The 23674-nt window shown below is 36.7% G+C and overlaps 1 protein-coding gene across 1 annotated transcript; it reads left to right on the forward strand.

Moving 5' to 3' along the window:
* Positions 1-343: 343 nt before the first annotated feature.
* LOC127175230 (NACHT, LRR and PYD domains-containing protein 3) lies at positions 344-20860 on the forward strand. Its single transcript, XM_051126172.1, has 8 exons — positions 344-447; positions 1481-1686; positions 3783-5741; positions 6696-6869; positions 10909-11082; positions 11953-12126; positions 19089-19135; positions 19234-20860. The coding sequence occupies exons 2-8, from the start codon at positions 1508-1510 to the stop codon at positions 19812-19814; spliced, it is 3288 nt and encodes a 1095-aa protein (XP_050982129.1). The 5' UTR covers positions 344-447; positions 1481-1507; the 3' UTR covers positions 19815-20860.
* Positions 20861-23674: the final 2814 nt, after the last annotated feature.

Consider the following 23674-nt stretch of genomic DNA (forward strand, 5'->3'; position numbering starts at 1 on the left):
AAGTCAACTATATATCTAATTATTTGATCACTTTTGGTTTATAGACAGTACACAGACATCTGCATCAAATCTCACAGTTTCTATCAAAGACAGAAAGTTTCCTGCAAAAAATCTAAACCCCAGTAAAAAATATTAGAGGTGTGCAATGATAAACCATTAATTGTGATCAGATTTCTAACATTACACTGATATCTAGTCTATTGGATTAATAATGTTCATCATGCTGCTGCTCAATATATAGTTAACACATCAGTTCTTTGTATTTTTAAAATTTGAAACGAGCATAAATATCTCCACTAAGACAAATAAAAATACTGGTGGTGACTCTCCAACTCCCTCTGCAGGAGGATTTACAGGGAACAGATAAATCGTCAAATTCACACATCATTTCAGCTGAACGAACCGAAAGCGGAAGTGTCGTCCAGCAAAAACACTGAAATCCTCGAGGTAAGTTAACGAGCTTCATATATCGTATTTGCAATAGGCACTATGATAATCTCAGTTATTAAAACGGAGAACACTGCAGTAAAAAAATATCGATAGGAACGGTGCACCCTGACTGAAAGGCCCGTAAGCGGCTGACTAGTGTTTAACGCATCTTATTTGTTTATTGGAAGCTGAAACTATAGTCTCAGGTGAAGTCCAGAATTTTTATATATCTTATATATTTTTCGATTTCCAAAGATGACAGTTTAGTTAGTGTGTCATTTTATCTCCATATGCAGAGCTTAAATCTTCTTTTTTTTTTTTTTTTTTTTTTTTATATATATATATATATATATATATATATATATATATATATATATATATATATATATATATTATTCAAGAAAAAAGATTGAACAGTACAAAAATATTAACAAGTAAATCCAGATACACAAAATATCAAAGCAATATTATACATTAAAACAGAGCTCTAAAGGGAGACAAACAGATAAAAAAATAATAATAAAAAAAAATAAAAAACATAAAAAATAAATAGATAAATAAACATAAAATAAAACAAAAAAACATTGAAACAACTAAACAATAGTTCACATTTTCTTCCTTTTTCCTTAGGACATATTCAACGGTTTCTAGAGCTTAAATCTTCATGGAGACATAGGGTGCATTCATGATGCAAGCCTACTCAAATCAGAATTATTACTCTGATCCACATTATTATAGAAATGTGGCCAATATCAGATCACATTTATCGGACATGCACAAAAGAACAGTAACAAAGAACACGTTTATGTTAAGCAAACATGGAGTGATAAAGTCGCATGTATTCCACTCTGATCGTTCAGACAGAAGACGCAATGCAAAACATCAGACTTGTATCTGATTTAAGACTATATGGAAGTGGCTCAAAACAGAACTGAAAAGGCCAGATACCTTATGCTTGGTGTTGTTCACACTGTAATGAAAAAAAGAAAGGAAGAAAGAAAGAACACAGAAACACATATGAGCAAAATAATCTGATTTGGTCCACTTTTAGATGCAGTCTAAATAAAGAAATTGAAGAATGCTGAAGAATGCTGCCTCTAAAATGAGCCTCTATGAGGAGAGAGAGGATGGAGATGTTGTTCATTGCCAGAACCAGAGAGCAGCATCTCCAGAGCCCAGCCGTGTGTCTCTGAAGAGTAATGCATCCATGGGAGTACCCACTGCATTCAGTGATAAAACACTGCCCTTTAACCACAGGTAAGACAATTACTGTACCAGTATATAATTATTAAATGCCCTAAATGTGAGTCACCTTGCATACTTTGCTAGAATTTGTTGTTCTTTTAAAGAGTAATGGAATAACAAAATGTTGAAACTAGAAATATTTTCTTGTTTCCCCATTTGCACAGAACATACCTGTGTGCCAAAACACAGTGAAATGGTCAATTTTAGGCACATTAACTTGCTCTCAGTAGTGTATTCATAAGATTCTATATTTGAAATATAGTGTCATAGATCAAGTAGTATCCACGACTAAGGTATATTTAACAGAATTACTGATAGTACTTCATACATTTAATGGTCTTTACACAAAACCACACATAGTTTTTGACCAATCAAAATGGGTAGAACTCAACAATTAAGACATTAACCTATATCTCTGGGACTGCACTATACAGGGCCTTAAAAATTCATATTTCAAAAAAGTTCCTGCGAAACCAGAATCTAAAGCATGTAAAATTTTCAACCTTTAAAATTGGTAAAGTTTAAGGCTGGGCAATATGACAAACAAACAAGTAAATAAATAAATAAATAATAACAATGAACTTTTTCACCTTAATAATGTAACTACAACATGATTCAGGTAACATTCTGTTTATTATCCGTCTGGCTAAAGAAAGTTATATTCCATGTGCAGCACATATAAACTTTGACATGATAATAACATAAAACAAATGACAGAAAAGATGCATGAAATATTAAGGCAAATAATGTGCAAACTTGTTTTGAACATATCCTATAGGTACAAAAAAGAATATAAAATTAAAAACAAACAAACAAACAAACAAACAAAAACTACATACCAATTCAGTTTTAGAAGTCAATTTAAAAAGTTAAGACAATTCAAATTCAAAATGACCAAAAGTATAAGACCAGTAGTGGGTGATAATTAACAGGAAGCAAAAAAAATACCAGCAACTTTTAGCCTGTCACCATCCCACAAACATGCTTGTTTACCCATGGACAGCTGCAAATGGGACCATATCATGCCTGTCTAGGGATGTCACAATTCTCAGTATAATATCGAACCATTCAGTATGACATCCACGGTTCAGTACCCACACAAACCGTACACAAACCATTCAGACTGCTTAGATCTCAAACTAGTCATCTACTATATTCCTAGATCTAGACTGAAGTGGAGGGGTGATTGAGCCTTGCAGTCCCTGGCCCCATTTTATGGAATACCTTGACGTCATTTATTAGATACATTAGCAGGCTTATACAGTGTCTATTAAACCCGATCTTTACTTTTGTGCTTTTAACATTCTACGACTATGTTTATTAATTTCTTTTTTGTCCAAACTATTTTGTACTAATAAAGACTGTGTTCCTTTAAAAAAACAAAAAAACATTTGTATTAATTGCTAAAATCGTCCAGCCCTAGTAAAATAAAAAAAAAATTGACATGGAATTATATTGGGATCCCTATATCTCTGGGATTGAACCATATAAAAATGAAGATACTAAAAAGAAAAAATTGCTAAGAACTAGAATCTAAAATTATATTAAGATGTCTTTAAAACTTATTGAGTTACAGACATACAAACAAACTTGGCACTCAGATTTGCTCTGTGCAACTATTTTCATAGACACTGAAAATGTACACAATTTAACATTGTACTCATGGAGCCATAATAATATCCCAATATTAAGATATCTTTAATAGTTCTTGAGTCTTGAGCATGCAAACATTGGGATATTAAACATAATTTTCCCAGGTAAAAATTGTAATTTTCCCTTGATAAAATAATGTTTTGGCTTTCTTCTTCTTCGTCTCTTTTTTTTCCACCAAATCAATTTCTACACACAAAGTGTTTTAGAGCTCAGAGAATGGGAGGCTCAGATGTTTTAAGTGTCACTTGAAGAATAAAGTTCTAGCTGATCTAGGATAGTTTCTTCATTACAAATAGCATGGACCAGTATTAAAGCAAAAAATTGTGCCATTGTGGCTCAACTGTTTTTTATTTTTTTCTTCTCAAATGTCACACCTGGCTGTAGTCTGAGAATCTGTTGCTTGTGCCCTCATTCATTTTTTGTGTTGCTCTTCTTGCCCCCTGCTGTGAGTGTAGAGATGATTGGCTGAACTGCAGAGAGACTGGAGATCTGCGGCAGGAATCATACCATTCAGTAGATGATGAGCTACAGAGAGTCAAAGATCACCACAAAAACAACATGAAGAATAAGTATGAAAGGTTGTTTGAAGGAATCAAAGTACAAGAAAATCAAACCCTTCTGAACAGGATCTACACACAGCTCTACATCGTAAATGGAGAGAGTAAAAGGGTGAATGAGGAACATGAAATTTTACAGATGGAGACAAATCCCAGAACAAAATTCTCACCTAATACTCCACTCTACTGCAATGATATTTTTAAACCCTTAAGTGAACCAAGATGTGAGGAAAAAGAAAACAAAATAAAGGCAGTTCTTACTAAAGGCATCGCTGGAATTGGAAAAACTGTTTCTGTGCAGAAGTTCATTCTGGACTGGGCCGAGGGAAAAGCCAATCAGGATGTAGATTTCATGTTTGTACTTCCATTTCGAGAGCTGAACTTGATCCGAGATCATCAGTACAGTCTTCACAGACTTCTGCTGGACTTTCATCCTGAAATTCAAGATCTGGACTCAAAGATTTATGAGGAGTGTAAAGTTGTATTTATCTTTGATGGTCTGGATGAAAGCAGAATAACGCTGATGTTTTCAGACAGTGAAAAAGTTTCAGATTTGACTGAGACTTCATCGGTGGGTGTGTTGATGTCAAACCTCATGAAAGGAGAGCTGCTCCCCACGGCTTTCATCTGGATCACCTCCAGACCAGCAGCAGCCAGTCAGATCCCCTCCAGATATATCAATCGTGTGACAGAGATACAGGGATTCGATGAGCCACAGAAGGAAGAATATTTCAGGAAAAGAATCAGTGATGAGCATCAAGCCAGCAGAATCATTTCTCACATTAAAAGAGTGAGAAGCCTCCACATCATGTGCCACATACCCATCTTCTGCTGGATATCAGCCACTGTGCTTCAAAAGCTCCTGAAAGAAGATGACAGTACAGAAATCCCTCAATCTCTGACTGAAATGTACATCCACTTCCTGCTCATTCAGATAAGAATGAGGAATCAGAAGTATGAAGACAGAGATCCAGAGAAAATTCAGCAGTCTGACAAAGATGTGATTGTAAAACTTTCTGAACTGGCTTTCGAACAACTGATGAAGGGCAATGTGATGTTCTATGAAGAGGACCTGAGAGAGAGTGACATCGCTAATGCCTCAGTGTATTATGGGATTTGCACTGAGATCTTTAAGGAGGAATCAGTGATTAATCAGAGGAAGGTCTACTGCTTCACACATCTGAGCTTTCAGGAGTTTCTTGCAGCATTATATGTGTTTTACTCCTATCTGATGAACAACATGGAGCCATTGCAGCTGTTCCAGGACAGAGAATATGAATATTATCAATATATGTGGGAAAGGTCTAGGGGAAATCCTCTGTATGTGCTACTAAGATCAGCAGTTAATAAAACCCTTGAGAGTGAAAAAGGACACCTGGATCTTTTTCTGCGGTTCCTGCTAGGGGTCTCACTTGAGTCCAATCAGACACTCTTACAAAATCTACTGACACACACAGAGAACAGTTCAGAGACCATCAACAAAATCATTAAGTACATCAAAGACACAATCAAGAGTGACAATGATACCAGCTATGATTATAATTCGGATTATTGTGATGACAGATCCAGCAATCAATTTAAAGAGCATTACAAATGTCTCTCAGCAGACAGGTCTATCAGTCTGTTCCTCTGTCTGCTGGAAGTGAAAGATCAGGCTTTGTCCAGAGAGATTCAGGAGTTTGTGAATTCAGACGAACACTCAGAAAAGAAACTCTCTCCTGCTCACTGCTCAACAATCGCCTACATGATTCAGATGTCAGATGAGGTGCTGGATGAGTTTGATCCTATGAAATACAACACATCAGATGAGGGTAGATGGAGACTGATACCAGCTGTGATCAACTGCAAGAAAGTTCTGTGAGTATTCATGTTATCACATAAAGCAATGCCTCCCATCCCCAGTCCTGGAATACCATCAACTCTGCACACGTTGTAATCATTAGTAGAAACTCATGATAAGAGTTACATTCAAAATGTGTACTGTTGGGGGTACTCCAGGACCAGTGTTAGGAACCACTGACATAAGAAAGAGATTTGTCAGTAATTGTGACTTAGTCTGATTAATATATAAAATTACAAACCTGTTTTTATTTATAGACCACAAATGTGAAAAAAAAAAATTGTGTAAAAGATATTTACAACACATTCAGAATTCAAAGCTAGTATCTGTATATCACAAACAAAGTGTTACTTATATTAAAAAAACTTTTTCTTTTGAAAAAAAGAAACAAACAAAAGAAACAAACAAACAAAAAAACTTAAGACAGGGAAATAGCAAAACAGTTTTTATTTTTTTTAAACAAAGGTCAGAAGCTGGGGCCTGAGTTTTTATGAAAACATTCCTAAGGTCCCCTCACATTTAATAATTACTTCAAATCAGTGCTTCAAATCGATCCTGCGGCACTACTTTATGTCAAGAATCCTGTCCGTGGTCTTTCGTCCGCTCGCCACCAGGGGTCGCCTTTGCATTACATTGACTCTCACACTACACATACTTTTACATTTCACCCCGGAATCGCTTTGAGGGCTCAAACGAACTAGGTGTGAAAACACCCTAAAACAGTGCACACCTCTGGCCTGTGTCAGATGAGTAAATGGCAGCATTGAAGAGGATGAGGAATTTTCATGTCCACAACTTGTGCGTTTGGTAGGGTTTTTAGATGGCTACTGGACTGAAAATGATCTGTGTTCAAAGACCTTCTTGTCACACTGGATATTAGATATGTGTTCAATTAAAGATTTGGCATTCTCACGACAGAAAATATGACATCCATCTTCACACTGCACTTTTTCTGTTATTTTCTGTTACAGACTTGCTGGATGTGGTCTTTCTCTTCAGCATTGTGAAAGTTTGTCTTCAGCTCTACAATCATTAAACTCCTGTCTGACAGAGCTGGATCTGAGTAACAATGATCTGCGGGATGCAGGAGTGAAGCTTCTCTGTGATGGACTGAAGAGTTTGCACTGTCAACTAAACATACTGAGGTTTGATTTGCACATTTATTATGTTTAAATATGGGTATGAATAGCTGTTTTGGAGAAATCAGATTTTAATATCAATTCTCAAAGATTTTTCACTTGTTCTAAGTATAAAGTTGAAGAATTGAAGAATTATACCAATAAGACATAAGTCAGATTTGGATAGTAATTATTTTTCATGGGGACATAAGCTGTTTTCAACATTTACAGGGGTTAATCAGTAATTTTGTTAAATACCATAAACAAAAATCAGCATTAGGCTACATAAAAGTTGGGTTTGTTTAAGGGGGACATATCACACACAGTTTGTGCCAGTCTCATGTTAATATTGGGTACTTCTAAAGTAGTACTGCATTCTTCAAATCTCTAAATAGTCTTTAGTTTTAAAAGATTTATAAAAGACAGATACAGCTGCACCACTAATCTCCAAAAACAGTTGAGCTCCTGGAAGTGTGCCGTGGGGGGAGCTAAGTAATCACAAGCATGTTTAGCTTTTACGTAATGATCGTCTGCAAGCTGCGAAATCGACATAAATGAAACATGAACAAAAACTTTAGATAAAATTGTATTAATTTGGCTTGTTTATAAAACATTCATCATTGAACAAACAAACACACTTGCACAACTCCGTTGCTGCCTCGGATAAACAAATTGTATCCACTGTTTCCTTAAAGGCTATGTAAGGTAAATTCTGAGAATTGTTTCTAAAGACATGATAAATGCAGTGTTGAAACATGCTACAAAGACTGTGAACTATGTAGTACTTAATTGTGAAGTTGGATCATTAAAATGTTTTTCATGATTTCATTTTCTGGGCAGGGTTAAAATCATGACTCGATGACCAATAGGAGTCACTGAGCACGGCCCCTTCCATAACACTATATAAGAAGCAGGTTCGAATTGAATCAGCACTGACTGCACAGATCAATTGATATGTGTCAAAGAACAGTGAAAGTTATAGAGAGCAGATGGCTCCATATGCTTTCAAATCTCTTTCTGTTTCAATGGCGACAGCAGACACGCCATCAGCATTTGAGAGCAGAGAATACTGCTTATTTTTCAAGATTTTGTTACCTTATTTTATTAACTTGCCAAGGGGTTTGATCATTCAAATTCGGGTGGTTGGTTAATAACACGTTTTTCTGTGGTTTGACAAACTCAGAACACACATTTAAAGGTGCACTAAGTGATTTTTGCCAAACGATGTTGATATTTGAAAGCATCAAAACAAATACGCCCATTGCCCAACAGGACCTCGACCCTATTTTGATAGGCCCACACGTACGTCCCATATCTACACAACCCTGACATAACAGCGATCACAGAAACAAGCGAAGATGACACAAAAGCATATTCAAACAAAAGCCAACACAGACAAGTTGTCTGAAACAATACAAAATTAATGCTACTCACCTATCAATAAGAAACAATGCAATCTCGGCATCCGTTTTGAGCCCTTCTCACTCTTTGAGTTCTCTTCATTGCTAAAAAGCTGCTTCTGTATTTACACATGGCCTACCTCTTGCCAGATCATAAACCTTCTTTTTAATGTTTTGTTCTTCCAATAGTTTCCGCTTTTTTATCTTCCAGTTATCTCTATCTATAGTCAATCTGCTAATATCTGTCCTGTGCACTGAAATTGATTCTCTCTGTTCTCTATTCTCTAAATTTTCTCTATCATTAGAAGTTACGCCCCTTACTGCTGATTGGCTAGAAGTGTGTTTTGGGACCTGGTCCGACACTGCGGTTAAAGGTATTTTTCAAAAATTGCTTAGTGCACCTTTAATATTGCTTTACATGGAACTTTGGCCATGTTAGGTATGAGAATTTAACTTTTTAACAGTATAAATAAATCAGAATTAGACCTTCCTTTTAAGAGCTGTGTGTATGCAGAACTATTTTAATACACAGTGTTCGTTGGATGAAACCAAATAATGAAAAAAAAATAAAATAAATAAATAAAATAAAATAATAGTAATACATAAATTGCAAAGGACTTATTTGTGTGTCCAACATATCTGCATGGGTTGTTTTGGTTGAGTAGTGAGATGTACCCATTTTTTTGATAAGACTTTCAAAATAGATGCAAAAAAAATGGAGGTGCATCATCTCAATCTCAAAATAAGTGCCCTGTCAAGTCGTAGTGCAGAACTCCTCTGTTACACAAGAAGAACTCAGCGACAGGAGAAAATATTGTGATGTTCGGTGCTGTAGCCATGGCCAGCTTCAGCTTCATTTGAATACTATATAAATGCTTCTGGCAGTTCCATTTTTTAATTTACTTACCCCATTGTCATCCAAGATATTCATGTCTTTCCGTCTTCAGTGGTAAAGAAATTATGGTTTTTGAGGAAAGCATTTCAGGATTTTTCTTCATATAATGGACTTGATTGGTGGCCCAATTTTGAACTTCTAAAATGTAGTTTAAATGCAGCTTCAAAGAGCTCTGAATGATCCCAGCCGAGGAAGAAGGGTCTTATCTAGCAAAACGATCTGTCATTTTTTTACAAAAAATACAAATTTGTATACTTTTTTAAGCACAAAAGCTTGTGTAGCACAGGCTCTGGGATTCGCGTTCACGATGCTATGAATTAGTGATGGGTCGTTCTTGAACGATTCTTTCATTTTGAACGAATCTTTAATGTGACTCGGGAAGAACAAGTCAGGAAGATTCGTTCAGTCGCGCATGCGCAACATCCTATTAGGTTCTGTTTTAATTAGTTCACCTGTTTTGAGTCTTCGGGTTTTTCGAGTCGTTCATCTTATGGGGCTGTCACGCGATGAACAAACGACTCAAGAGATGAACTAATCAATTCTTTTTCCGGCTCACACTGCATTAGTTGAGCTTATGGGGCTGTCACATGATGAACAAATGACTCAAACCCGAAAACTTGTCAGATAAGAGGTGAGGTGAGCAAGTAAACAATTAATTAATCTTTTCTGTTTCTTATAGCATTATAGTTTTGTCTTGTTTGAAGTGTAATCAAAGTTTGTGTAAGCAGTAGATGTGTTAGGAAAGGAAAAGGAAAGGAAAGGAAAACACGTAACATTTTAAATCTATTTTGCTAAAATGAAAAAAATGACTTGAAAAAAGATTCGTTCATTTTGCTGAACTCAAAGGTCCGAGTCGGTAATATGATCCGAACTTCCCATCACTACTACAAATCAAGTCTAAGTTCATCGTCTGTGTGCTCTGGCTAAAAAAGGTAGAGTATGGCGAAAAACCGAAAAAGGGTGGGCATTCCTAATCTTTGTGCAAATCTCAAGCACAAAACGCCAGGCGTCAACCAATCGCTGTGAAAAGTAGATTTTGACATATGCTTCCAAGTGTTTGCGGAACTGGTGGATTGCTAAGATGAAATCACATATCATTGAAAAAGTCATGCAAAAGTAAATGCACTTTGCATGCTTTCATTATATGCATTATATAAGTGTTTAGTTTGTGAATCACCATTAAACTGAGCGTGGATTTGACGCTGTAGTGGAAAAGCACCGTTAGTCTTTACGCGTTTGCTTTGTAAACACTGGGTCTGTAGTTCCGCCTACGTTCGGCGTGACCTTTCGACATGATTCAATAGTAGGTGAACGCACGTCCCAGAACCTGTGCTACACGAGCTTTTGTGCTTAAAAAGTATACAAATTTTTATTTTCCGTTTCGGTAGATAAGACCCTTTTTCCTTGGCTGGGATCATTTAGAGCCCTCTGAAGCTGCATTTAAACTACATTTTGGAAGTTCAAAATTGGGGCACCAATGAAGTCCATTATATAAAGAAAAATCCTGAAACGCTTTCCTCAAAAACCATCATTTCTTTACGACTCAAGACAGAAAGACATGAACATCTTGGATGACAAGGGGGTGAGTACATTATTTGTGAATTGTTGTTCTGGAAGTGGACTTCTACTTTAACAGGAAACAATAAGCTGAATTAAAATTTTTGTTTTATAACAAGTATCCAATCCCTAACCTTACATATCCAATTCCAGAATTAAAATCAATTACTCAATTACTGAAATGAATTACTCTCTTCTTTATTGTTCTCTTTAGATTGGTCCTCTGTAATCTCACTGGTCAGTGTTGTGAAAGTTTGTCTTCAGCTCTGCAATCATCAAACTGCAGTCTGAAAGAGCTGGACCTGAGTAACAATGACCTGCTGGATTCAGGTGTGAAGCACCTCTTTGCTGGACTGAAGAGGTCACACTGTCAACTGAACATATTAAGGTATTTAAGAACACAAATAAAGATTTACTCTCATCAAACATGTCACTTTAGTCCTGCCCTTGATTTATCGACTGCAAATAAATGCACATTAGAAAAAAGTATGACATTTTATGAAATAATTTCTTTAAATTATTTAGATTTTTTTTTTTTTTTTAATTAATACACATATAAGCCCAATTCAGGCAATACTGGTTTCTCATGGGGACTTCAGAAAATAAGAAAGAAAGAAAAAAGTGAAAAAATGTATTCACTGTGGAAGAGGTAGGTGTAATCTTAAATACTTGGTCACATGGTCAGTCACATGTTCAACATGAACAAACAGTAGTTACAGGAATTTTTATGTGGGTGGTGGAAGTTAACAACAGCAAAATGAAAATAAACTACTTGTAAATGCTGAAGATTACCCTATGAGATTACCATCCAAATATACTTTTAGAAACGTAATGTTACAGATTACAGTTTGCTTTGTTCAAATACATTTAGTTTTGCTGTTATCTTCCTGATATGATTGCATTTACATTCATTTATCGAAAGCAACTTACAGTTGAGGAACTCATCGATCTATTCATTGTAATTGGATGATACCAGCATCCAATAGATACCATATGCTGGCCCACCAGCCCACCTGCATCCCATGCTAATCTTACCATACAAAACATACTTGTTACCAGCAATGCTGGATTTTTCAGCAGTCAGCAGAACCTTGTTGCTGTATTTGCTTCAGTCTTTTAAAACATAAGTTTGGTTTTTTTAATTATTTGTTTATGAATATTGATATTTCTTTAATGGCCAATAATGCTAATACCAGTAGTTTAGTTCATGTCCAGCTGATAAAGTAATGCCATGTGATCTGTTGCTGTGTGTTTGTAGATTGTCTGGCTGTCAGGTAACAGAGGAAGGCTGCTCTTATGCCTTGTCGGTTCTGAGATCAAACCCTTCACACCTGAAAGTGCTGGATCTAAGCTACAATCACCCAGGAGAATCAGGAGTCAGCCATCGGGAGTATACAAGCAATCATCCAAACTACACACTGGAGAAACTCAAGTATGTTTAGGAAGTATGAAGGTAAAAGAGTAGCAAAACCTGAGGGCTTTCAATTTGAATTTGAGAAATTTGAGTACTACAAATTATCGATGTCACAATTCTCAATATAACAATATAACAAAAAAAAAAAAAAAAGTATATATATATATATATATATATATATATATATATATATATAAGGATTTTTTTTTCACATTTGCAATTAAATAATTTATCTGCATTTTTTCTTTCTGAATTAGCATTGTTCGTGTGCCTATGATGTGTTGAAGTGAGGAAACGACTCCCTGCTTATAACATCCACGTGAAAGAGCAGCAGACGCTTAAAGGAGAAGTCCACTTCCACAACAAAGATTCACATATAATGTACTCACACCAATGTCATCAAAGATGTTCATGTCTTTCTTTCTTCAGTCGTAAAGAAATTGTTTTTTGAGGAAAATTTTTCTTCATATAAAATTTTCTTCTGATAAGGTGCCTTGATTTTGAACTCCCAAAATGCAGTTAAAATGCGGCTTCAAACGGTCCCAGTTGTGGATGTAATCGATCCCAGCCAAGGAAGAAGGGTCTTATCTAGTGAAACGATCGGCTATTTTAATAAGAATAATACAATTTATATACTTTTTAATGTCGAACGCTCATCTTGTCTGGTCTATGCCAGTTATGGTATGTCAAAAAACTCTCATCTCATGTTCTCCCTCAACTTCAAAATCATCCTATATCGCTGTTTTACCTTTTTTGTTAATGGTATTTGATCTTCTTTTCATGTTCACTTTGCAAAGACTTGGTCGGCACTTCTGCAGCGATGTAGGATGATTTTGAAATGATTTTTGAAGTTGAGGGAGAAAATATGATTGGAGATTTTCGACATACCCTAACTGTCATGAGCCAGAATTCAAAATCGGGGCACCATATCAGCCCATTATATGAAGAAAAATGCTGAAATGTTTTCCTCAAAAAACATAATTTCTTTATGACTGAAGAAAGAAAGACATGAACATCTTGGATGACAAGGGGGTGACTACATTATATGTGAATCTTTGTTTTGGAAGTGGACTTCTTTAACATCTTCCCTAATAATGACCTGCAATGAGAAGCATTTCTAAACCTGTTGTTCAGCAAATGAGAACATAGTGTTATAATGTCAGATAGCAGGATGCTTTTGTTCATTTTAGAGATTTCCTGGAGCATCATAAGTTCTATTACATCTGTCACGCATATGTGGAGTTATTGCGTGAGGGCACCCTTGAGCTACCAGTAAAAATGAAACAGACATTACATGTGTTTATAGTGCTTGATAATGTCCAATTCATCCTATTTTGTGTAAAAATAGAAAAAAATATGACTTCTCTCAAAAGAAATTTGAAGTAGACATATAATCATCTATATTTTCATCCAGTGTACAGAAGTATACTGGTGCTTTTTTATTTTAAAAATCACATTTAAAATTGCAAATCACAAAAAACACTCTGATGTGTCAGACCACCAGAACCAAACCAAACAGAAAACATGGTTAAAAAACTTGCTACTTCTTTTGTAATATTCCTGTTACAAAACTCACTTGCACAAATGCAGATGCAAGATGTTAAGCCATTCATGTGTTCATCGTCGTGTTCAAACATTTTATAGTGGACAAACAATGCAAAATCTTGTAGTATATTCTATACTGCATATCTAAGTATGAGAATAACGTGGCTGTACCAAACTGAGATATAACTCTCTGCATCCCCACTGAGCCACACATTTCAGGACACAGACACCAGACCACCTGTCTCAGGCTGGAAGTGAGGCGAATAATATATGGTTTAGGGAAGATTGGTCTTATCCCAATTTCCTCTGAGTAGTACAAGAAATGCTGAGCGGAATTTGCATGCCAAGCCCTGTACATTTGGGTATATAAGATGGCAGAAGGTATCCACTTATTCGGATTTGGCTTTCCGTGGCAGACACAGCATCTCATCTGGGGCTCCAAAGGTAGATAAGACGTCAATTGCAACATAAGAGGAGAGACTTTTGTCTTCTGATGCTGAGGATTCTGCTGATCTGCCCCCTTTAACAGCAACAGCTCGTTTGGAGTCTGCAACAGAGTTGACTGCTTTGCTTTCCTGGGCTGCCAAGAGCACTGGACTGGGGGTAACTGCTCCTCCATCCCCGAGTGCTCAAGGCTGGTATCTGGGCTCCGTACATGACTCACAGCCATGTTCTGCCCCAGTGCCTTTCTTTCTGGAGGTGCATGGAGAACTCAGCAAAGTGTGGAAGACACCCTACACCACCTACTCACTCTTGAGCTCTTCCCTCCTCATAACCCTTGATTGCAGAGCAGCCAAGGAGTATGTGGATGTTTCCCAGGTGGAGTGTGCAGTTGCAGTGAATCTCTGCCTGCAGAACACTGCCACTTGGAGGAATCGCTATCAGTTCTCATCCAAAGCCTGTAAGCTGATCTTAGCTCTCACTGCTAAGGCTAAAAGTGCTGCAGGCACTCTACCTAGGGACGCTACGCTTGCTGAGTTCAATAATGACAGCTGTTTGCGTAGCTTCTCAGTGAACTATGGCTCTGTGTAGTAAATGCTGCTACATCTGAAAGCATGTGAAAATACCACATTTAATAACATGTTTTACTCCAAACTCACTTCATAACGTCAGTCGAGTTTTTGAAATAAATCTTTCTGTGAGATGATGTGGCTTCTTACATAGAATAGGGAACGCATAGTATTCATAGCATTCTAAGCAGTGATGAAGGCATTGCGTTATTATATACTTTATTATAAAAGAAATTATAAGAAGAAGAACTCAGATAAACCATATATTGTTGTAGTTGTGTGTTTATTAATTACCTTTAATCAGTGAAAGCAGTTAAATCTTCTGTTTAGTCAGCTGCAGCGATTGTGATTTCCTGGGTTTCTTCTTAGTTTAAAGGGGTCATCGGATGCCCATTTTCCACAAGTTGATATGATTCTTTAGGGTCTTAATGAAAAGTCTATAACATGGTTTGGTTAAAATTTCTCAATGGTAGTGTAAAAAACACCCTTTTTACCTTGTCAAAATCAGCTCTGCAGAAATCAGCCTGTTCTGGTCGATAATGAGCTCAGCTCTGCCCGCCCCTCTCTTCTCTCTGTGGAGTGACGAGCCTGTTTACTTCAGCCCCATTTAGCTACGAAACTTGCTAACTAGCACATTATTAGGAAAGGGAATTGCAAAGATTCCGAAGAAAAAAACCCTTATACTCACGTCTGCTGTAAGCGAAGCTGAATCACGGATGATTCATGCAAACATAGACGCATTTATGTAGATCGGGAGGTGCATTCCCTTCACAAACAAACAAAATCCACTGCGTCTTCAGTGGCTTAGATGTCGGGAGTAAATGACGACTACTATGTTCATTATTACATCCAGCAACAGAACACCTCAATCGCTTAGGAGCCATTCTTGCCTACGTCCCTCTTCCGGCATCCAAACAATGGCGATCAGACTGTTATAGCTCATTTGGGCGGATCTAAGGTAAGACGACCAGTCATGGGCGTCGGAAGCCAAATGAATGTGGGTGGGTCCTCCTCCCCAAAATAATTACTGGAGTATATGCCATTTTCTGTAGTCTGGTACTGCTGCTACTGTTGTTTGATGAATTTTAAGAAACTACAGTAGGCTTACAGCAGGGGTCTCCAACCTTTTTTACACCACGAACCAGTTATGGTTTGAAAATATTCTCACGGACCAGGGGGGATTATAGGCCTGAAATTAAAATTATTAAGACTATTAGACAGTTAAATGCCGTTATCAGCACATGTTGAAGTAGATTCGTCTCTGAGGGAATATGGGCCATTATGAGCCAATATGTGCCACTGTTTCGTTTCTTCTTCTTGTGGTTTTAAATAGCTTGAACGTGTAAATTGGCAAATTAATCTGCGATTCACATGCCTAACGGTGGGGTCTTGACCTGGTGTGTATGTATCACAGATCGACTGTGATCTGTTTAAGCCCTAATAGGCTATATGACAGATCAGTGCCAGTGCTTCAGCGATCGCAGAATAGCGAAAAACTGGAGGGTCTGCTTATAATTCCAAGATAGCAATCTGTCTAGGTATGCTTGGTTGCCAGCATCTGCATTGCCACTTTTGTCTAAAACTACTTGTAAAATTATGATAAAGGATGGGAATATGTTGCATCATAAAATGACAGCCATAAAGACACAATTGAAACAGTAAGGGTGTAAAATTCCAAGTGCACAGTACAGGTCAAAACATAAAATCATATTGCACACTCATAATGCACTAAAAGAGCTAACTCACTCAGACTGTAAATCTGTTGAAAGGTCAGCTTTCTACAATATGCAAATTTGTAAAAAAAAAAAAAATAATAATAAAAAATAAGTAATGATTTGTCAAATCAGATGGTTGTTGCTCCTATTCAGCAGAAGTACACAACTCTGAGTTTTTCCTCATTTATATAGTATATATGTGCAAAACAATGAAGATGTTGAACTAATGCTCTTTCAGTTATACAGTTGCACTACCAGTTACATTTTATTTTAGTTACTTTTTTTTGTATTTCAAATTCGAGGAGACCCTGAGAGCAACAGAACTATTACACTAGTATAGGTTACAAAAAACCGTATTGGGCTACAGCCACAGTTTACTTGTCTGCAATGATCAGTTGCAAATTAATTATTTTGGTTATTGTGTATATGTGCAAAATAGGGGTCGACCCATTATCGGCCTGTCCGATTATCGGCGCCGATAGTAAGCATTTTATGATTATTGGTATCAGTCATTTTCAAAGCCGATTCGCAGATAAAATAATTTAATTTTGAAGTGCGCTATTTGGCTCTGATGCTGATACAGACTGTCATAACTCACCACTCTGTGGTCGAGAGCAATCTCCGCCCACTGCCAATCTAATTTGAGAGAGTTGAGAGTCACGAGTCCGACCAATCAACACAGAACACTCTCTCACACCGAAAGCGCTTGCTAACCGTATAATATGAGTATAAGTGAGCTGATGGTCACTTATACTCATATAATAGGCCACAGAAACTCGAAAGATCCTCATGGCAACCCATCAAAATATAAGTTCTGTTTAGTTTAAATTAAGTTGTCAGAGATATATTACTATTGGTGCAGTAGAATATATGTAATACTACTGCTACAACAATTATTAGAATTTTGTTTAAAAGAATAATAATCAATTTTAATAGTAAACCCCTTTATTTGTCAAATAAAGAGTTTAACTCTAATTTGATTAAAACATAAGATCTGATTAAAAGATAAATGAAACTGTTTTATGCCTTTAATTGCACTGAACTCTAAATTAATTCAATGAAAACATTTTGTAATATGATTTTAATGTACATTTTCCATGGTAATACATGTCTGATTTTAAAATGCCTTTCAAAAGATGAATTTTGAGATTTTAAGTTTTGAACTGATATATTGTAACGGAGAGTGAGAGGCGAGGGGCGAGCGGATCCACTTGCGAGCTTTTATTAAAGGAATGAGACAGATACATGGTCGAACAGGCAGGGTCGAAACAGGAGCAAACAGGAATATCACAGGCAAGTCGTAGAGAATAATCCAATAAAACAAGCAAGAGTCCAGTAGGCAGGTGGCGAACGGTCAAAACGGGGAAGCCAGGCGAGGGAACTAAACACAGGGAACAAGGAAACTAGAAAACGCTAACAACAATAATCACAACAACACTCCGTGGCTTGCATGGGGAAAGACCGGGGCTTTATAGAGCTGCTGATTGGTCACGGGTGCTGACGCAGTCAGCGCGATGGATACTGGGAGATGTAGTCCGGGGTGCAATGCAACAGTCAGTGTGTGATGATAGGGTGAGAGTGACATCTGGTGGTGAGCGGACCGCGGAACACCAACCAGATTCGTGACATATATAGTCTCTTATGATTTCTAAAATGTGATCGGGAAAAAGGCAACAAAGAAAGTATTTTGTGACAAAGGTCAGAACTCATTTTATGATTTAGATTTTTTTAAATTTTACTCTTGACAAACATTAATCTATTATTTTTCCTACATCATTTGGAAAATTCTGAAATTTCTAGTGTCACATAGGCACAAAATGATGACAACATTTATGAATTGCAATAGACTATTGAACTAAGTGTGCCTACTATAGACTATTATTGTTATAGTTTCATGAAAATAGTGGTCTTCTTAATAACTTCATCAATGGAGCTATAAAGACAATAAAATTATTTACATTTATTATATACATTGTTTTTTTTGGTTTGTTTTTTTTAAGTTAATCCATTGATGTGCATTAGATAAATTGAATAGTCAACTTTACTATTTATGTTTTAGTCATCAAAAAAAAAAAAAAAAAAAAAAAAAAAGAGGAATTCCGAGAGGTAATGGCATTACACATACATTTCTAACATGTAAATTACTGAAGCCAAATACTTACATTTCCCCAAGCTGTTTAGCTGTAGTACAGTATTCATAGGCTTAATCATGAAGCATACAGTCAGCAGAGATGCAGTGGCCCTACTTTTAACTCTCTCTTTATATTACCCTTATTGTAGATGGATGCACAGAGGTAGACAAGAGAAAGAAGTGCAGTGTGGGAGTTCACTCAATTAACACCAGAGAAGGCAGTTTTCATCAGAGCCCTTGTTATTCTTAATTTTGACATTAATTAAAATTTTTACACTAGACATATATATCAGTTCAAAATATTGGTTATCGGTCTACTTGATCTGTAATAATTGGTATCGGCATCGGCCCCTGCAAAACACATATCGGTCAACCCCTAGTGCAAAACAAAACTTTTAGCTTTTTACATCAGGACGGTAAGTGTAAATTTCAACTAGTAAGTACGAATATTTATTGTGCAAGTTCTCAAATTCAAATCTACAAGTCTTTGAGTTTTGGTACACTTTTGCCTGACAAGGAAAAGTCACTGCTGTGTATGTGAGTTTAGAATAAGAAACTGCTTGTGTGTGTGTTTTATAGTGTGGATTATGGAGGAGAGTTCAGGATTACAGCCGGACTACGCAAATGTACGTCTACACAACACACACACACACACACACACACACACCTACCTTTATTGATTATTGTGGTGTTGCATTATAAATGTCTCTGTTCTTGTGTTCAGATGCCTGTAATCTCACAATGGATCCTAATACAGCACACGCTCATCTCATTCTGTCTGAGGAGAACAGAAAGGTGACACGTGTGAGAGAGGATCATTCATATCCTGAGCATCCAGAGAGATTTGATGAGTGTCCCCAGGTTCTGTGTAGAGAGAGTCTGTCTGGACGTTGTTACTGGGAGGCTGAATGGAGTGGATATGCTTTTATATCAGTAACGTATAAAGCAATCAGTAGAAAAGGAGGGTGTGATGATTGCGTATTTGGATTCAATAAAAACTCCTGGAGTCTCATCTGCTCTGATAACAGATTCACTGTCCGCCACAATAATAAGGAAACTGACATACGTGTCCCTTCAGGCTCCTCTAAGAGAGTAGGAGTGTATGTGGACGTTTCAGCTGGCACTCTGTCCTTCTACAGCATCTCTGACACACACACGCTCACACACTTACACACATTCACCTCCACATTCACTAAATCTCTTTATGCAGGATTTGGGTTTATGTTTTATTGTTTGAACTCCTCTGTGTCTCTGTGTGAGATTGAAAAGCCTGACACAAACAACGAAGATGGCTCACACACCTGAATGGAAGAAATACTCTCACTTTATATATTGTGCTGCTGATTGTCAGGGTGTATGGTTCTCTGGGAAACCATTAACATCCATTAGCACAAAAGTTTTTGTAGTAGAAAACTGTCCTTTCAACTATAAATTCAATCTTGTGTATTTTAAAAACTGGGGGAAAGTGACCCCATAGTAAATTATCCAAACATTTCTAAAATGAAAAACTATTCATTCAAAATTAAAGAGAACTGGAGCGACATATAATAAACAATGCAAAATAATGCATCATTTAATGATTATAACTGGGGTAAAAGAACTGAATAAAACAAAACTCTTCTAGTTAGTAGTTAAGGAGTAAATCTGACTACCAAATGAAAAATGTAAAAGATTTAGAAGACATTTCTTCAGCATAAACCTCCTTACAAAAACGATTTAACTAATAAAAGGTCTAAAACAAAACATACAGGGGGCGGCACTCATGCCTAGGTTGACAGGACGTGGACATTTAACCTCCACTGTGTAAAGGTCCTTTTTTTATGATGGACAAAGGTTTTGGAGGCAGTGTGTAAACGTGATGTTCATTGTATTTATTTTTTAACATGCAAAAATTTTGGACAAGTATTTCGGACTTGGTGTGCGATGACCTTAACACAATTGGCATTGATGCAGTTCCGTTACACCTCCATGTTCTGTTCCATACACAACAAACAGTGTTGCCAATGCAAAACTTTGTGCTGAAATGTATTTGTCGACTTGTGATCTTTTGAAAAATGATTTAAAAAAAAAGCCATGCATTTTCAGCAGATATATTATTGCACTTCCTACTGGAGCTCCTCTTCTTCTACAAGTGCAAACCTACTGAACTTTGAAATCATGCATATGAAGCTGTATATGTGAGGACAAAATGTAAAAGTATCAGTTTTCAAATTGCACAGGATGTTACAATTGTTTTACAAAAGTCATAACATAATTAACTGTGTAAAAATGAAGCTTTATTAATCAAAACTCTGTAACTGTAAATCATACTTAGTGAGAAAAAAATAAAAATAAAAGTTGTCAGAGTTTTACTGCTCCTAGTGTTCATTTCATCTGGAAACTGATTCATATATATATATATATATATATATTTTTTTTTTTTTTTTTTTTTTTTTTTTTCTCAGTTTTGCAGAAATGCATATAGAGAAACATATTAGTGCTAAAGGGTCTGTAGTCATTGATAGCCATAGTATCTCTATTGTTAAGCATTGGAACCAGACAAAATGTTTTCCATATCACTAGAACTCTCTAAAGGTACAAGCTCAAATTAAAGAGGTGCTGGAGTACTCCACAAAACTAGCTAGCACAGGCCTTCAGCACACAGGGACTAATGCCATTTTCTACTCAGTGGCACAGTTTTGCATCATGGTTACATAATGATGTCATTGAAAAACATGTTGATTGTGTTCACTGCATTTTCACACAGCTAAGTTATAGGTAGCTCTTTGGTTTTGCTAGCCCATGATCAGCAAACACTGCTTGGCATTAGATTCAAAGGAAGGGTTGTGTAATGTCAAGCAGAGAGATTTGATACTTATTGTCTGGTGCATGATGCCAGTTTCCAACATACATTCATTGACTAGCACATTTGGGCCAGCACATTTAATCATACAAATAATTCTGTGTTGGAAAACCTTTACATAATAGTTTTGATGTGTGTCAAACTAATGTTTATCCAGGTCCACGGTGTATTACTTTTAACCAGGTGACAGTTGGGCAATTTATTTATTGCATGGTGTTTTACTTCAAGTCAACCTTGATTTATTTACACAAGAAATCAAGGAACACACATATCACAATGGCACGTTACAAAAATGTTATTAGACCACAGATACATATGTACAGTTTGTTTCAAGTGTTGTATGTTGCTGTTGACATCACATAACTGGCGACTTTGCTTCCAGGTAAAAATAACATGTTTTTAGTGAAAACATTGAGCAGTGCTATCACATTTAATATAAATAATCTTATTATTTCACAGTATACTATTATTAATGTTAATAAAAAATACAGATACATTGATTCACTGACGAACTTGGAAATAAATCAGTTTTACATATATTTATTATTTATTTTATTTTATTTTCTATTCATTTAAAACAGCATTTTTTTTTCTTTGCCATAAGAACCCTGAAGTATTGATGACGACCATTTGCTGATAAACAGAATTACATGTATAGAATGGGCATGTATAAAACACACCATTAGGCCTACATTACAGCAACAGTTTGCTTCAGGAGCTATGACGACATGAATTGTCTGCTGAGGAAGGAGAGACTGTTGTCCGTGTCGGTGAGTGAGTATCCTGATCCACCACGGCCACCCAGCAGCAAACATGATATATATTGGGGAAACTGATGATTTTGAACTGTTAATTTTTGAATTCTGTGATCACTGAAACTAAGAGCCAATACTTCTGTACCTCCTTGTTTAACACCGTCAAAGGTATAAGACATTAAGGAAATATGAGATACAGGCTATAAATGCCATTTGTGGCATACACATTAATTTTTATGTTAAAAATCATCCAATATTATTATGTTTTGGAATAAACATATTAAAATATCCATAAAAACAAAACTGCTTAAAATAGTTCCCTATCAGTCAGGCTCTTTCGACGTTACATCGACTGACGTCATGGGGTCTCGCTTGGGAACCCAATCATCTCTGAGCTTGAGAAGAACACTGGCGAGAGGAATTTGCATGCAAAGCCACTCCCCCGTACATATGGGTATATAAGATGGTGCCGTGCATCCACTCATTCAGATTTTTGCTTCGGAGACAATTACTTCAAGCTCACCTTCAAGAAAGAAGAGAACGCTGATTTCTGCTGTGGATATTTTGCGGGTGCGAGAAACATGTTTTTTTTTTTTTTTTTGGCATGCAGCGAAGTACTGCACGCTGTGCCACCGTCCTTCCCTGGGCAAAAAGCCTAAAGAGCAAATTTTCCTCAGCTTTCACGGTCATTGAGAGTGTCTCATAGGCTGACTTTCCGACCATGTGCTTCTGGGTGTGGTAGTTTCCTGACTCCCAATGACGGTCACGATCACTGTCTCACATGCCTGGGCTGTAAACAGACTGAGACAGCATTTGTGTGCACTGTGTGCATGACCATGGCTGCACTTAGGTCACGCCTCTCCTTTGCGATAAGGCTTGTAAGTGGATTACAATTTGGAATGTCCAACTCCTCCACTCACAGCCCCGTGAAGATGAACTCAGAGGAGGAGGCTCCCCAAAGCTATCCTGCTCCTCAATTTGCCCCCGGGGACAAATAAAAATTAGTGAATTGAATTAAACTAAACTGAATTGTAGAGCTCGAATGATGATTCTCCCAGCATTCTCGTAATCTATGGCAATGTCAAAAAACACCACAGGGTTGGACTTTCATGAAAGCACTTTGGCGGCCGAAGTGTTAGCTGCAATATTTCCAAAAAAACACTCACCTCAGGCAGAGAGATGATCCCTTCAAAGCTAGGGATGAAAAAAATGTGACGATTCAAATCGGTTGAGATGTTAAACAAATTGTGATACAGGTGGGGGAGGAGGTTTATATGAATGTATCTCTGAGAGGAACTGTCTTCAGTTTAGATGGTATTTTCTTTTCATCTTGTCTCTGTATAAAACATATTGAAGAGTTTATAAGTGCAGCACCGCTTTGATAACAGCAGTATCCAAGGAAATGCTGTCTCCCTGCTATTCAATAAGTGCCACCTGGTGTCAGAGAGTGAGTTTGCATCTCATTCAGCCCATCTGCTTTTATGTAGGTTTTCGTAGCATAATTTCACAAAGCCAAAGTCAGAGCATTCTGTTTTTACTTCAGATGCAATTTCTGTACTGTAAATGTG

This window comes from Labeo rohita, chromosome 13, assembly GCF_022985175.1.
Source record: "Labeo rohita strain BAU-BD-2019 chromosome 13, IGBB_LRoh.1.0, whole genome shotgun sequence".
Lineage (NCBI taxonomy): Eukaryota > Metazoa > Chordata > Actinopteri > Cypriniformes > Cyprinidae > Labeo > Labeo rohita.

Excerpts from the sequence above, each read along its gene's own strand:
- LOC127175230 (XM_051126172.1), top strand. The coding sequence starts at position 1,508 with ATGCTGAAGAATGCTGCCTCTAAAATGAGCCTCTATGAGGAGAGAGAG. Across the intron at positions 11,083-11,952 it reads TGTCAACTGAACATATTAAG|ATTGTCTGGCTGTCAGGTAA; the intron begins GTATTTAAGAAC and ends GTGTGTTTGTAG. Across the intron at positions 19,136-19,233 it reads TACAGCCGGACTACGCAAAT|ATGCCTGTAATCTCACAATG; the intron begins GTACGTCTACAC and ends TCTTGTGTTCAG.